The sequence below is a fragment of the Coregonus lavaretus genome (assembly GCF_964263955.1).
Source record: "Coregonus lavaretus genome assembly, chromosome: 26".
Taxonomy (NCBI): domain Eukaryota; kingdom Metazoa; phylum Chordata; class Actinopteri; order Salmoniformes; family Salmonidae; genus Coregonus; species Coregonus lavaretus.
Genome location: NC_140013.1, coordinates 605,923 through 623,853, shown reverse-complemented (window position 1 = coordinate 623,853; position 17,931 = coordinate 605,923). Strand labels below are relative to the sequence as shown.

At 41.3% G+C, this 17,931-nt stretch overlaps 1 protein-coding gene across 1 annotated transcript in view; it reads right to left on the bottom strand.

Moving 5' to 3' along the window:
• The window catches only part of LOC311101685 (neuronal tyrosine-phosphorylated phosphoinositide-3-kinase adapter 2-like), a gene marked incomplete at both ends in the record, with an annotated part of 118,074 nt that overhangs the window by 81,233 nt on the left and 18,910 nt on the right, over nt 1-17,931 (bottom strand). The window contains one exon of the mRNA XM_084142836.1: nt 15,591-15,898. Coding sequence (XP_083998962.1) covers nt 15,591-15,898 — 308 coding nt within the window. The remainder of the gene's footprint in view (nt 1-15,590; nt 15,899-17,931) is intronic.

Here is a 17,931-nt window from a genome sequence, read left to right as displayed (position 1 = left end):
TTACACCCTAGATCAACTAGATGCAGCCAAGAATGTGCAAGGCGGTATTGAATTTGTCAATGTCTGTCGCCTTGGTTACTCAAATTTCTCTCAACCTCTGCACCTACTTTGTAAACTTTAATTCATAGGCTAGGTTGTAGCAACCTCATCATGGGTATAGGGAAAATTTGAGTATCAGGTATTAGCCTAAACCTATCGATGTTACATTGAGCTGGGTGAATGGAATATGAATGACAGTCATCCAATATGCTGTAATAGAAATAAGGCCATGCTCATAGAAGAAATGACCATCCTCCCTCATCTTAAATGACACCGACCGCCACTGACATACACACACGCAGAACGACACAACAAACACACATACACGTTACACACACACTTTTACACTCATCATTTGCTGCTCTGTTCTTTATTTTACTCTTATTATTATCTATCCTTATGCCTAGTCACTTTACCCTGCCTTGTACATACAGTGCATTCGGAAAGTATTCAGACCCCTTGACCTTTTCCACATATTGTTTTGTTAAAGCCTTATTCTAAAATTGATTATTGTTTTTTCCCCTCATTACCCCATAATGACAAAGCAAAAAACGGCTTTTATAAATGTATTTAAAAAAAATACATAAATATTCAGACCCTTTACTCTGTACTTTGTTGAAGCAATCAATTGAATTTACCACAGGTGGACTCCAATCAAGTTGGAGAAACATCTCAAGGATGATCAATGGAAACAGGAGGCACCGGAGCTCCATTTCGAATCTCATAGCAAAGGGTCTGAATACTTATGTAAATAAGGTATTTCTGTTTAATTTTAATAAAATGTAACAATGTGGAAAAAGGGAAGGGGTCTGAATACTTTCCGAAGGCACTGTATTTACAGTGCATTCAAAAATTATTCAGACCACTTGACCTTATTCAAAAATTGATTAAATAAATTTTTTCCCACATCGATCAACGCACAATACCCCATAATGAAAAAGCAAAAACAGTACTCAGACCCTTTACTCAGTACTTTGTTGAAGCACCTATGGCAGCGATTACAGCCTTGAGTCTTCTTGGGTATGACGCTACAAGCTTGGCACACCCCAGTCTGAGGTCCTGAGCGCTCTGGAGCAGGTTTTCATCAAGGATCTCTCTGTACTTTGCTCCGTTAATCTTTCCCTCGACCCTGACTAGTATCCCAGTCCCTGCCGCTGAAAAACATCCCCTCTATACAGCCTTCTCTCTGCTATCTGCATGGTCAATCATCAACGCTCAGTGTGGAGACTGACAGCGCAGCTCAGTATGGAGCGCACTTCAAAATGCATGTATCATCTCACCATGGTAAACTTTTTTTCTTGGGACAGGTAGGCCTACATTTGCTGCAGCATAGCCTATACTACAGTAGGCTAATATAAGGACTGAATGTGTGTCTAATTTAAACATCTCAGTCTGGCTTTCGGGGGTCATCTTATTTTTTTTATTGTAAAGATGATTTTCTTTTAATTACAGCTGCAGAGTTGAAAAACAGCCTGTCACTCGAATATCGTTGCTTTAAAATCAGTCTGCACGCGAGCAGTCTCTCTCTCTCTCTATCAATTTCATTCAAATGTCATCCACAATAGATAATCCTGTTCAAGATTGATATATATATATATATATATATATATATATATATATATATATATATATATATATATATATATATAGATAGATAGATAGATGTCCTACCCTACCTCTTTCAGGTAATAGATTATATGCACTATTAGCCTTATATTTAACTAATGAATGATGGGTTATGCATAAGTCCCAGGAAAAGCTAGACTAGAAAAGCTTGCTGGACATTTCATTTTTGCACTTCTCATACTAATAGACCATTCGATGAGGGATGCAAGCTCTTGTTTGCAAGCTCTTGTTACAGCAGCCAATAGGAGTTTGAAAGAAGAGAGAACGGGTGATGGCAGTAAGCTATAGCAGTTATTTATTCAGACCGATAAACATTACATCTTCGTGAAGAGAAGTGAAGGCCGTCTGCATCTTATTCTAGTCCAATATTATTCAAGCATGTCACAATGATGGCGAAAAGGACAACAAAAACACATTTCATTTAACTGTTGAAAGCAAGGAAGGAATGAAGCAAGACAAAGAGTAATACGCATGTCGCACAACATTAGGGGAAATATTATGAAAGGTATATATGCGTCAGCCTACTAAATATAACAATTTAAAATAGGTCCTATTATATTTCAAAATTAAAATCAAATTCACTAGCCTATAATTGTAACTTTGTAGGCTGCATGTCCTGCACCAGCATTACATGTACTCTCCCAGCTTCATGGTTTGAACGAGGTGCGTAATATTATATACTGAACGAGGTCCAGTATACAATACAGTATAATACAAGACAGTACAGTAATACAGTCCGCACTCAAAAAGAGTAGCCTACTGGAGTTCGTTTGATTTATTTACCCAGGAGAGCATTGCTACATCTATGGCCGTTTATTTGCGTAATGTGCTATTCATGTGCTGGATAACGGCACAATAATTAGGTATTTTTTGGGCTTGGGCTCATAAAATGTATTTAATGTATAGCTCATCAACCTCAGGTAGCGTCAGGCTTGAATCCAGACATTTATATGCTTTAGAATGACACTTCCGGTTTTGGCGTAAAATACTGGGTTACCCTGAAGAAAAGTGATTCATTCTTGTGATGGAACATTTGTAAAATACCGGGAAAATATTCAACCCTAGTATGTGTGAAGACTTGTGAGAGCCTAAGAGAGGCATGAGAAGAGTATGGAGCGGGGAACAGAGAGAGATAGGAGAGAGAGAGAAGAGAGGACATCTGCATACAGACAATGCTGAGGAGATGAAGGGGAATCAGATATTTATCTCCTGAAAGATTCAGAGTATGACCATATACTGTACGTCAGCAGCACACTGCTACTGCTGCTACTGATCTGCTGTTACTGCGGCTTGGGGCAATGACTGTGACATATAAACAAACAAGAAAAGGCTCGCCCAGAGGCAGTGTCTCTAGTGGGAGGAGACTTTAATGCGGGGAGACTGAAATGCGTTTTACGCCACTTTTACCAACACCTGGCCTGTGCCACGAGTCGTTAACACTCCGGACCACTTTTACTCTACCCACAGAAATGCATACAAGGCCCTCCCTCGCAATCCCTTCGACAAATCAAACCATGACTCCATCCTCCTGCTTCGTGTTTACAAGCGGAAACTCAAACATGAAGTACCAGTGGTCAATATGGAAGTGGTCCGAAGAAGGGGACGCACGCTAAGCTACAAGACTGCTTCGCTAGCACAAAGTGGACTATCCGATAACATTGAGGAGTTTCCCACATCAGTCATGAGTTTCATCAATAAGTGCATTGACAACGTCGTCCCCACAGTGACCGAACGTACAGTACCTACCCAAACCAAAAGGCAGTATCTGTACCGGGCTAAAGAGCTACCACTTTCAAGGAACGGGACAAGGAAGTGGACGCTTATAAGAAAGACCACTATGACCTCCGACAAGCCATCAAACATTGAAAAGGTTTGGACTAAGATTGAATCCTAAACAAATTTAAACATCTCCTTGTCCCAGTCTGTAATCCTAACATGTTTGAAGCAGAACACCATTGTCCCTGTTCCTAAGAACTCAAAGGTAGCCTGCCTAAACGACTATCGTCCCATAGGACTCACATCTGTAACCATGAAATGCATTAAAAGGCTGGTCATGACATACATCAACACCATCATCCCAGACACAGACCCACTCCAATTTGCATACCGCCCCAACAGATCCACAAATGACGCAATCTCTAGTCCCCTCCAAGCTAGGGCTGGGCGATATGGCCTAAAAATCTGAAGATTTGTTGCGATTATAGGTAAATAAACTGCATTTCAAACAGTCAGGAATAATCTAATGAATTCAGGGCTTGTAAAATGATACATAGGCTAAATATTAGTTTGGTCCTCTGTAGCTCTGTAGCTCAGCTGGTAGAGCACGGCGCTTGTAACGCCAAGGTAGTGGGTTTGATCCCCGGGACCACCCATACACAAAAAAAATGTATGCACGCATGACTGTAAGTCGCTTTGGATAAAAGCGTCTGCTAAATGGCATATTATATATTAGCCTTCCACAACCATAAAACACACCAAAAATGTAATTATTTTATCATCAAAACAGTCAAACCTGTTTTTTTGCATTAATCACTGATCTGGCTTTCTGGTCTGTCTATGAATATGCAATTTTTGTTACAAATTTAACCAGGACCATGCACAATGCATATCCACCAATAATGACCAATGTCTTGTAGAACATGAACACAGGTCTCATAAACAATCTCTGGTAACAGTTTACTTGTCACCCAGCGGCATAACACGTTATGTCACAAACAAAACCATGTCATAATATGTTATAACAGCTAACATAACTTGTCATAACCTGTTATAATGTGGTCATAACACTGTCATGACAACCCACAAAACCTACCACACAAGGCAAAACATTCCATTACACCATAGCCTACATGTCAACAGTATGTTTGTTATATAGCATTTTTTGAAATTGACTATAATTGCGTACACATTGATCTCAGTCATGCACTTACCCCAATGTTCTGTTGCTGGTGACTGGGATGCATGATGGAGCAGACTTCAGAAGCAGGACAAGACACACTCTTTACTGATACAGTGGGGGAAAAAAGTATTTAGTCAGCCACCAATTGTGCAAGTTCTCCCACTTAAAAAGATGAGAGAGGCCTGTAATTTTCATCATAGGTACACGTCAACTATGACAGACAAATTGAGAAAAAGAAATCCAGAAAATCACATTGTAGGATTTTTAATGAATTTATTTGCAAATTATGGTGGAAAATAAGTATTTGGTCACCTACAAACAAGCAAGATTTCTGGCTCTCACAGACCTGTAACTTCTTCTTTAAGAGGCTCCTCTGTCCTCCACTCGTTACCTGTATTAATGGCACCCGTTTGAACTTGTTATCAGTATAAAATACACCTGTCCACAACCTCAAACAGTCACACTCCAAACTCCACTATGGCCAAGACCAAAGAGCTGTCAAAGGACACCAGAAACAAAATTGTAGATCTGCACCAGGCTGGGAAGACTGAATCTGCAATAGGTAAGCAGCTTGGTTTGAAGAAATCAACTGTGGGAGCAATTATTAGGAAATGGAAGAGATACAAGACCACTGATAATCTCCCTCGATCTGGGGCTCCATGCAAGATCTCACCCCGTGGGGTCAAACTGATCACAAGAACGGTGAGCAAAAATCCCAGAACCACACGGGGGGACCTAGTGAATGACCTGCAGAGAGCTGGGACCAAAGTAACAAAGCCTACCATCAGTAACACACTACGCCGCCAGGGACTCAAATCCTGCAGTGCAGGACGTGTCCCCCTGCTTAAGCCAGTACATGTCCAGGCCCGTCTGAAGTTTGCTGGAGTGCATTTGGATGATCCAGAAGAGGATTGGGAGAATGTAAAATGGTCAGATGAAACCAAAATATAACTTTTTGGTAAAAACTCAACTCGTCGTGTTTGGAGGACAAAGAATGCTGAGTTGCATCCAAAGAACACCATACCTACTGTGAAGCATGGGGGTGGAAACATCATGCTTTGGGGCTGTTTTTCTGCAAAGGGACCAGGACGACTGATCCGTGTAAAGGAAAGAATGAATGGGGCCATGTATCGTGAGATTTTGAGTGAAAACCTCCTTCCATCAGCAAGGGCATTGAAGATGAAATTAGGCTGGGTCTTTCAGCATAACAATGATCCCAAACACACCGCCCGGGCAACGAAGGAGTGGCTTCGTAAGTAGCATTTCAAGGTCCTGGAGTGGCCTAGCCAGTCTCCAGATCTCAACCCCATAGAAAATCTTGAAGGGAGTTGAAAGTCCGTGTTGCCCAGCGACAGCCCCAAAACATCACTGCTCTAGAGGAGATCTGCATGGAGGAATGGGCCAAAATACCAGCAACAGTGTGTGAAAACCTTGTGAAGACTTACAGAAAACGTTTGACCTGTTTCATTGCCAACAAAGGGTATATAACAAAGTATTGAGAAACTTTTGTTATTGACCAAATACTTATTTTCCACCATAATTTGCAAATACATTCATAAAAAATCCTACAATGTGATTTTCTAGATTTTCTTTTTCTCATTTTGTCTGTCATAGTTGACGTGTACCTATGATGAAAATTACAGGCCTCTCTCATCTTTTTAAGTGGGAGAACTTTCACAATTGGTGGCTGACTAAATACTTTTTTTCCCATAAAATAACACAATATACTGTGTCACAACAGGTGTAAATAGAGAGGTCATGACAGTGTTATGATCATATTATGACAGGTTAAGAAAAGTTATGTCTTCTGTTATGACATATTGTGACATGGTTTTGACCATGTAAAGTGTTACCCAATCTTTCAAGCACAAGCCCACATGCCAGCTAATCTTCATATTTAAAGTATAGCCTACTTGGATCTATTTGCTTGGCTAACAAGGTAGAACAGTTGAACTGTTATGAATAGACCCTCCTGTCCAATGTTTCCTCTCATTTTTTTCGGCACTGAGCAAATTTCAGGTCTGCTGAGCGCAAACTTGAAGTTGTGACAATTCTGTCTAACTTCCAGTTTACTGTGAACACTGAGGCTGTACCCGCTTTAAGTTACAGTTATAAGTTACAGTGGCTATTTGATCCTACCAGAGTGGCCTACCATCAAAAACAATGGAGAAAATGCATCCCATAACATTTTAACATGGAAATAGCTGTTCAATCGTTCAGCCTACAGTAGCATCCAATGTGTGGCCTGCATTCCATGAGAGTAAAAAAAAACAAAAAACATGCAGGGTTTGACATTAACCTGTTTACTTGTCCTTCAGACAAGGGGGTGACTGAAAATGTTGTTTGATGCAAGAAACCACTTTACAAAACAAAATGCATTATTATTCCCAGACCATTACTACAGAAAATCTGAGAAATTATTCTACCCTCTCGCTATTGGCTACTTAGCTTATTCAAGCCTGTCTCAAAATACAACACTGCCCTTTAAAACATAAAGAAAAGCTCTTGACCTGACTCGCTTTTCAAAGATGTCTAGAAATGTATACGTTTTGTGCTCTTGTAGGAAGCAATCAGTCCCCTATTGCTGACTACAAATGATCTATAACTGGGCTAATAACTCACTAACTAGCAAAGGATATTAACAATGTGCACACGTGGCTAAATGCAGCTCTCACTTTGATCTCAAAACAAGCACATCTACTCACGACCGCTAATGCTGTAAACACAGTCCTGTTCAAAGTAAATGGCACAGATCCATATATGGCAATGGTCTATTTGCATATAGGCCTACTGCAGCTCTGATTGTTTATGCCGCACAGGTCTGTGTAGAGTACAGGCTGAGTAGTGCATGTCAATGCAATAGAATCCTACTCCGATGCGTTCTGCCTACAACAAAATCTGTTGCATAGTTGTTTTGTTTCAAAATGTTGCTTTGAAAGTGGCTAAAAATGTGTGTCACAATTGCCACAGTAAAGGGAAACGTTGATAGTGTTAACAGGGAAAACTCTAGAACAGTGGATACCAAACTTTTCTGAGTCAAAATGCTAGCTGAGATCTACCACTCAGATTATTTTTAACATTACTTAAAAAACCTAAGCCTATTAACCAATTATTCAAACGAAAGCCTATTAACCAACATTAACCAATTAAAAACAGTACTGTAGCAAGGAGGTTTGTGCAGTAAGCTATAGGCCCAATACAGTACCACCGCATATTGGTTTTGCTTGAATTGCCCTGCCAATGCGTTGTTGTTCAGGCCATTTAAAAAATATGTATTTCGAAATTTGAGGTAGGCTATATGATCACACCATACAAAGCATGTGAGCGGAGTTGAGCGGTTGGAAATCCCGATCATCACTCATGTCCTTTCCTACCACTCTGCTAAAAACCCTCCACACTCACAGGAAAGAAATCACAATTTAACCAACACCCGTCTATTTGTGTGACTACCTGGACCTACCAATTGGTTTCTAAGTATTGAAACCAAACCATATGGATTTGAATGAAAAGCATTTGAATAAACATGAAAAGGTGAATGTAAGCTAACAATTTCAAATAGGCTACATGCAGTAGCGACCCGTCATAGAGCAATAGCGACCCATGAGTGAGTGATTGAGTGAGTGAGTGAGTGAATGGTGGGGAGGGCTGGAGGGGTGTGTGTGCGTTGAGAGCCCTGGTGAGTGCTGCAGCAGAGCAGCTGAGTCACGGAGACAGAGCAGCACCTGTTTACCAGTTGTAGGTAGGCTATTTACAGTGAGGGAAAAAAGTATTTGATCCCCTACTGATTTTGTACGTTTGCCCACTGACAAAGAAATGATCAGTCTATAATTTTAATGGTAGGTTTATTTGAACAGTGAGATACAGAATAACAACAAAAAAATCCAGAAAAACACATATCAAAAAAATTTATAAATTGATTTGCATTTTAATGAGGGAAATAAGTATTTGACCCCCTCTCAATCAGAAAGATTTCTGGCTCCCAGGTGTCTTTTATGCAGGTAACGAGCTGAGATTAGGAGCACACTCTTAAAGGGAGTGCTCCTAATCTCAGCTTGTTACCTGTATAAAAGACACCTGTCCACAGAAGCAATCAATCAATCAGATTCCAAACTCTCCACCATGGCCAAGACCAAAGAGCTCTCCAAGGATGTCAGGGACAAGATTGTAGACCTACACAAGGCTGGAATGGGCTACAAGACCATCGCCAAGCAGCTTGGTGAGAAGGTGACAACAGTTGGTGCAATTATTCGCAAATGGAAGAAACACAAAATAACTGTCAATCTCCCTCGGCCTGGGGCTCCATGCAAGATCTCACCTCGTGGAGTTGCAATGATCATGAGAACGGTGAGGAATCAGCCCAGAACTACAAGGGAGGATCTTGTCAATGATCTCAAGGCAGCTGGGACCATAGTCACCAAGAAAACAATTGATAACACACTACGCCGTGAAAGACTGAAATCCTGCAGCGCCCGCAAGGTCCCCCTGCTCAAGAAAGCACATATACATGCCCGTCTGAAGTTTGCTAATGAACATCTGAATGATTCAGAGGAGAACTTGGTGAAAGTGTTGTGGTCAGATGAGACCAAAATGGAGCTCTTTGGCATCAACTCAAATCGCCGTGTTTGGAGGAGGAGGAATGCTGCCTATGACCCCAAGAACACCATCCCCACCGTCAAACATGGAGGTGGAAACATTATGCTTTGGGGGTGTTTTTCTGCTAAGGGGACAAGACAACTTCACCGCATCAAAGGGACGATGGACGGGGCCATGTATCGTCAAATCTTGGGTGAGAACCTCCTTCCCTCAGCCAGGGCATTGAAAATGGGTCATGGATGGGTATTCCAGCATGACAATGACCCAAAACACACGGCCAAGGCAACAAAGGAGTGGCTCAAGAGGAAGCACATTAGGGTCCTGGAGTGGCCTAGCCAGTCTCCAGACCTTAATCCCATAGAAAATCTGTGGAGGGAGCTAAAGGTTCGAGTTGACAAACGTCAGGCTCGAAACCTTAATGACTTGGGGAAGATCTGCAAAGAGGAGTGGGTCAAAATCCCTCCTGAGATGTGTGCAAACCTGGTGGCCAACTACAAGAAACGTCTGACCTCTGTGATTGCCAACAAGGGTTTTGCCACCAAGTAATAAGTCATGTTTTGCAGAGGGGTCAAATACTTATTTCCCTCATTAAAATGAAAATACATTAATAACATTTCTGACATGCGTTTATTTTTTCATTTTTTTTGTTATTCTGTCTCTCACTGTTCAATTAAACCTATCATTAAAATTATAGACGGATCATTTCTTTGTCAGTGGGCAAACGTACAAAATCAGCAGGGGATCAAATACTTTTTTCCCTCACTGTAGATTGGTCATTAGGGAGACACCCTTTTTCCATAAAACATATTAACGAGCTAGAACTGATATAACGGCGACAAAGCATTGGACAACAACTTTAGGTGCACTAGAGCTCTTTAGATAAGTTTGCTCAGAGGTGGTTTAAAGTGAACTGCATTCTAATGTCAACATTTCTTATGGATAATCATGTCAAGCGAAAGGATTTACTCATGCTCAGTTCTAGGGTCTGGAGCGCTGCGGGGGTGGAAATTTGAAATGGAAATTATGGAACTCCCTCAGGTGCTTGTGTTATAGGAAAAATTGGATAAGAAGATGCTTATTTCTCAGAATGAGAACGAGTTGCCAATTGCCGCTCGCTATAGAAACTGAGCTTAAATTTTCCACAACATGTTCATTGATACTCTCATTTTAGTAGGGTCTGGTCTGTTCTACATTTTGGGAGTTGAGACATAAAAAAGGCATTGTTAGAAAGGTTAAGTTCTCATCTATTACAGTAAAATGTCTCTAAGCATTCGGTGTCCATATGACCAATTCTGTTGGACCAAACCTCTGAAATGCAAATAACCAGTTTAAAATGCTTGTTGTCAGAGAGGAAGAAGTTATTTCGTTTTTATTGTGAGTGGCAGGGGGTGGGGCATGGTGTCCGAGTGGGAAGGTGCACAGGGCACACAGCACAGAAAGAGCGATGGAGACAAGATGAGCTCAGTCCCCTCCTGTCCTCCCAGGAGCTCAGAACCTAAAATATAAGGTGGATTTACACCTTTGTCTGTAAAACAAAGTAATTGTAAACAAACACTGTATGGCCTCAAAACAAGGTTTAAACTATGATTTGGATATTATTGATGGTCAGTCCTTCTATCCATAGCTCTATCTATACATTTGAGAGTGGTAACATTTCTCCAGCCCCATCCCACATGGGAACACCATGTCATTTCAACATGAATAATTGGGTAATATTTGGTGGAGACTTTGATCAATGAGATTATAACCTACAGTATATTCACCCACTCAAAAAGACTACCTAAAGTTAGTTGAATTTCCAACGTGTTATCACTATGCTTTCAGTCGTCTAAAAGCACAACAAAGTTCCAATGGGAATACATTTATATTTTGTTTATATATAGGCCTACAACAGATTAATATCACTCTGCTTCATCTAATTGCAGAACCAAAAGACCTGGATTGCAGTTGAGATTACATTAAAAGTACAGAGTGCAAGTGGTGGTCAATGCCGTTCGAGTTTCTGTACAAATTATTACAGCAATTGTGAAGATCTCCACAGACCTGCGATGACCTATGCATGCTATCTTGAACGTGCACACCATTGCTTTATACGATTACATAAGACTAAATGTATACTTACAGTAACCTCAAAATGTGGGCATTGATGTGTTACTCATTTTAAGGTTGAATGTTACATTAGTTTGTAAGATAACCTTAACTTTAGGCTATTTGCTGTATTACAAAAGTAATATTACATCGTTTTTGGTTGACAACTTCCTGTTCACCCATGACTGCGTGGCCAAGCACGCCTCCAACTCAATCATCAAGTTTGCAGACGACACAACAGTAGTAGGCTTTACCAACAATGACGAGACAGCCTACAGGAAGGAGGTGAGGGCTCTGGGAGTGTGGTGCCCGGAAAAAAACCTCTTACTCAACGTCAACAAAACAAAAGAGATGATCTTGGACTTCAGGAAACAGCTGAGGGAACACCCCCTATCCAAAAGACGGGACCACAGTGGAGAAGGTGGAAAGTTTAAAGTTCCTCGGCGTACACATCACTGACAAACTGAAATGGTCCACCCACACAGACAGTGTGGTGAAGAAGGCGCAATCAAAGAATGTCAAACTGTTTTTCCATTTAAACGCATGATAACTCTATGCCACTTTGCGCCATTAACTTGAAACTTGTCATGTTGGTCAATGACACGATCCTGACGGCATATATCAAGTTTGGTGTTGATATCTTGAACAAAAAAGATGGCCATCCAAGGCCAGTTGATGGCGCAATAGCAAACGTAGGGATATAACTTCATGCAACTTGAAATACTTTATGTAAATAAAGACAGTAGCCTATGGCAGTGCTGTGTGGGACTGTAAACAGAAAATTGTCTCACCCTGGCCTTGTGCTAGGACAACGAAATGCTTCTTCTATGTTGAATGTTTTGTCTTGGCGCATGAACCAAATAAGATGCCAATTCCCATATTGTACAGTTGAAGTCGGAGGTTTACATACACCTTAGCCAAATAAATTTAAACTCAGTTTTTCAACAATTCCTAACATTTAATCCTAGTAAAAATTCCCTGTCTTAGCTCAGTTAGGATCACCAGTTTATTTTAAGAATGTGAAATGTCTGAATAATAGTAGAGAGAATGATTTATTTCAGCTTTTATTTATTTCATCACATTCCCAGTTGGTCAGAAGTTTACATTTACACAATTAGTATTTGGTAGCATTGCCATTAAATTGTTTAACTTGGGTCAAGCTTCCCACAATAAGTTGGGTGAATTTTGGCCCATTCCTCCTGACAGAGCTGGTGTAACAGAGTCAGGTTTGTAGGCCTCCTTGCTCACACATGCTTTTTCAGTTCTGTCCACAAAGTTTCTATAGGATTGAGGCCAGGGCTTTGTGATGGCCACTCCAAAGCTTGACTTTGTTGTCCTTAAGCCATTTTGCCACAACTTTGGAAGTATACTTGGGGTCATTGTCCATTTGGAAGGCCTATTTGCGACCAAGCTTTAGCTTCCTGACTGATGTCTTGAGATGTTGCTTCAATATATCCACATAATTTGCCTTCCTCATGATGCCATCTATTTTGTGAAGTGCACCAGTCCCTCCTGCAGCAAAGCACCTCCACAGCATGATGCTGCCACCCCCGTGCTTCACGGTTGGGATGGTGTTCTTCAGCTAGCAAGCCTACCCCTTTTTCCTCCAAACATAATGATGGTCAATATGGCCAAACAGTTCTATTTTTGTTTCATCAGACCAAAGGACATTTCTCCAAAAAGTACGATCTTTGTCCCCATGTGCAGTTGCAAACCGTAGTCTAGCTTTTTTATGGCGGTTTTGGAGCAATGGCTTCTTCCTTGCTGAGTGGCCTTTCAGGTTATGTCAATATAGGACTCGTTTTACTGTGGATATACAGTGGTGTGAAAAAGTGTTTGCCCCCTTCCTGATTTGTTATTTGTTTGCATGTTTGTCACACGTAAATGTTTCAGATCATCAAACAAATTTCAATATTAGTCAAAGATAGCACAAGTAAACACAAAATGCAGTTTTGAAATGAAGTTTGTTATTTTTAAGGGAAAACAAAATCCAAACCTACATGGCCCTGTGTGAAAAAGTGTTTGCCCCCCCCCCCCCCCCCCCCCCCCCCCCCCCGACCGTTACAACACAACTCAACTGTGGTTTATCACACCTGAGTTCAATTCCTCTAGCCACACCCAGGCCTGATCACTGCCACACCTGTTCTCAATCAAGGAATCACTTAAATTGGACCTGCCTGACAAAGTGAAGTAGACCAAAAGATCCTCAAAAGCTAGACATCATGCTGAGATCCAAAGAAATTCAGGAACAAATGAGAAAGAAAGTAATTGAGATCCATCAGTCTGAAAAAAGTTATAAAGCCATGCCATTTCTAAAGCTTTGGGACTCCAGCGAACCACAGTGAGAGCCATTATCCACAATGGTGAACCTTCCCAGGAGTGGCCGGCCGACCAAAATTACCCCAAGAGCGCAGCGACGACTCATCCAAGAGGTCACAAAAGACCCCACAACAACATCCAAAGAGCTGCAGGCCTCACTTGCCTCAGTTAAGGTCAGTGTTCATGACTCCACCATAAGAAAGAGACTGGGCAAAAATGGCCTGCATTGCAGAGTTCCAAGATGAAAACCACTTCTGAGCAAAAATAACATTAAGGCTCGTCTCATTTTTGCCAGAAAACATCTTGATGATCCCCAAGGCCTTTGGGAAAATACTCTGTGGACAGACGAGACAAAAGTTGAACTTTTTGGAAGGTGTGTGTCCCATTACATCTGGCGTAAAAGTAACACCGCATTTCAGAAAAAGAACATCATACCAACAGTAAAATATGGTGGTGGTAGTGTGACGGTCTGGGCCTGTTTTGCTGCTTCAGGACCTGAAGGAGAATGTCCGGCCATCTGTTCGTGACCTCAAGCTGAAGCAAACTTGGGTTCCAATGATCCAAAACACACCAGCAAGTCCACCTCTGAATGGCTGAAGAAAAACAAAATGAAGACTTTGGAGTGGTCTAGTCAAAGTCCTGACCTGAATCCTATTGAGATGCTGTGGCATGACCTTAAAAAGGCAGTTCATGCTCAAACCCTCCAATGTGGCTGAATTACAACAATTCTGCAAAGATGAGTGGGCCAAAATTCCTCCACAGTGCTGTAAAAGACAAATTGTTATTATCGCAAACGCTTGATTGCAGTTGTTGCTGCTAAGGGTGGCCCAACCAGTTATTAGGTTGTAGGGGGCAATCCCTTTTTCACACAGGGCCATGTGGGTTTGGATTTTGTTTTCCCTTAATAATAACAACCTTCATTTCAAAACTGCATTTTGTGTTTACTCGTGTTATCTTTGACTAATATTTAAATTTGTTTGATGATCTGAAACATTTAAGTGTGACAAATATGCAAACAAATAAGAAATCAGGAAGGGGGAAAACACTTTTTCACACCACTGTAGATACTTTTGTACCTGTTTCCTCCAGGATCTTCACAAGGTCCTTTGCTGTTGTTCTGGGATTGATTTGAACTTTTCGCACCAAAGTACGTTAATCTCTAAGCAACATAATGCATCTCCTTCCTGAGCGGTATGACGTCTGCGTGGTCCCATGGTGTTTATACTTGCGTACTATTGTTTGTACAGATGAACATGGTACCTTCAGGCATTTGGAAATTGCTCTCAAGGATGAACCAGGCTTGTGGAGGTCTACAATTGTTTTTCTGAGGTCTTGGCTGATTTCTTTTGATTTTCCCATGATGTCAAGCAAAGAGGCACTGAGTTTGAAGGTAGCCCTTGAAATACATCCACAGGTACACCTCCATTTGACTCAAATTATGTAAATTAGCCTATCAGAAGCTTCTAAAGCCATGACATCATTTTCTGGAATTTTCCAAGCTGTTTAAAGGCACAGTCAACTTAGTGTATGTAAACTTCTGACCCACTGGAATTGTGATACAGTGAATTATAAGTGAAATAATCTGTCTGTAAACAATTGTTTGAAAAATGACTTGTGTCATGCACAAAGTAGATGTCCTAACCGACTTGTCAAAACTATAGTTTGTTAACAAGAAATGTGTGGAGTGGTTGAAAAACAAGTTTTAATGACTCCAACCTAAGTGTATGTAAATATACAATATATAGGACCAGGCTACCTAAAACGTTCCCTCATAAGAACAGTAATCAGGAAGCCGCTCGGCGGCAGGTAGCTTAGTGGTTAAGAGCGTTGTGCCAGTAACCGAAAGGTCGCTGGTTCTAATCCCCGAGCCAACTAGGTGAAAAATCTGTCGATGTGCCCTTGAGCAAGGCACTTAACCCTAATTGCTCCTGTAAGTCGCTCTGGATAAGAGCGTCTGCTAAATAATGTAAATGTAATGTAATCTCATTTGAAGTTGACATGGACACACACAGGCCAGGCCACTCACGGTCAAAGTTTTCCAGGTTGTCTCTGTTGCAAATGCTGGAGGCAGATCCAGAGTTCACACCCTCAGAGGAGATGCTGAGCTTGGTGTTGGGGTCTCTCTTGGGTTTGGGCGGGGGCTGTTTACGGGAGTTGGGGCTCCCGTCCTCGTCACCCCCACCGACGGAGTGTAGAGACTGGGAACGCACAGTGAAGCCCTGGCCACAGGAGGAGGGAAGGCGGTCCTGGGGCGCCGGCATGGTCATGAAGCCCATGCGGAAGTGTTTCCCTGCGTAGCCTCCCTCCGTCGCCCTCCCCACATCCTCACCGATCCTGCCAGGAGACATGTTTTAAATAATTTTGTTACATCCATAAATCACGTTACATCTGCATAGATGAATAGATGCAAGGACACAATCATGGATCCAAAAAGCACCTTCTCCTCCATTTTACCAAGTTGCTTATGACTATGATAGCTGATGCACGCACGCACGCGCACACACACACACACACACACATGCATACACAACAGCAGAGAATATATACAGACAGCTTAAATATGTTTCCTATTTGTCCCATAAAGAGTGTACAAAACATTAAGAACACCTTACTACTATTGAGCTGAATGCGTCTGGGCATGGACTCAACAAGGTGTTGAAAGCGTTCCACAGGGATGCTGGCCCATGTTGACTCCAATGCTTCCCACAGTTGTGTCAAGTTGGCCGGATGTCATTTGGGTGGGGGACCATTCTTGATACACACAGGAAACTGTTGAGAGTGAAAAACCCAGCAGCGTTGCAGTTCTTGTCACAAACCGGTGTACCTGGCACCTACTACCATACCCAGTTCAAGGGCACTTAAATCTTTTGTCTTGCCCATTCACCCTCTGAATGGCACACATACACAAGCCTCAACTGTCTCAAGGCTTAAAAATCCTTCTTTAACCTTTACCCTCCCCTTCATCTACACTGATTGAAGTGGATTTAACAAGTGACATCAATAAGGGATCATTGTAAAATAAGGGTAAAATATAAAAAAAGATTCACCTGGTCAGTCTACATCATGGAAAGAGCAGGTGTTCATAATGTTTTGTACACAAATAGCAAGTTTTAGAGGAAAATATCATGTCACTTGTAAAGGTCATCAAAATATTAAATCGGCAGTTTGTGTTTGTTCTTAGCCTCCACTCACACAGCCCAAAAAGGAGTAAGCACAGAATCCAAATAATTTCTTGCCACATACAGTACATTACATTATAATAGCAACGGTTGTGAAAATGGATGAAAAATAAATACAAAATACAGTTCTGATAACAACTGCATGATGGAGTAAGATACTCAACGCTATTTGAAATTTAATAAACACTCAAATATTGACTGAATAGGTGGCAATTCAGGTATTCCTCTTTGAAACGACACAAAGCAACATTTTTAAACCATATATGTGTTTTATTATTCAGCCGCGGCAGCATCGCAGTCTCAGGAGACCATAGATTTATTGTCCAATCCATGAGAGGCAGATTCGGCCACAGTTGTCACATTTGTAGGCCGGCCAGTATGTTATGGATGTGGTGTACTGATGTTCTTTCCTATTTGTTCTCTTTGCTTCTCTCTGGTGAGCCAGTGTTGTTTCACAGCCCGCTGCGATGTGCCTGCTGGCAGTGAAGACCGTCCTGGGCGGCATCTTCCCAGGTGTCAGTGTTGAAAGCAAAGGACTTGATGTCTTGGAGTTTTATTATTACAGTGATACAATTCTAACGTTTGTAAATAACAACTAATTTGCAGATATACATGGGCATAGTTTAATAAAGGCAGAGGCTGCAGCTCTGTGGGTAATATTCAACATTAGGTGGAGATTGTGTTTAAAAAAAGGATACCCACCTGTTTTATAATCTAAACGCCCTGCCTTGGAATTTACCAACACACAAATAGTTTACATTGTGTGCAAGATTAAATCTGGTATTTGCAAGAATTGGTTGTTCATTTTCGGGAGCGGCTTCCTTTGTGGCTGAGTTCCTTTTGTAAACATTTCAAATAAATTAAATCTTCACTTTTTTAAAGTGCACAAAAAATTAACACCTACTTGTCCTCTTTCTTGTGATATACCGTAAATATTATCTTGGTGTGTTGAATCCCCGTCCAAGCGTTAGCGTAGAAAAAAATGCACGTTGCAACATTATATGCCCATTGCCATCTGTAAATACCAATACAATTGTTAAATTACGAGCCTAGTTGGTTTAGCCACAGAAAAAGACAGCAACCTTCCCACTAGCCATGATTGGCTGAGATAATGAGTGGGCTGGACATGCCGAGAGATGAGTTCGGATTGGTCTGCCATATAGCACGCTTCTATTTGAGCTGGTCCGA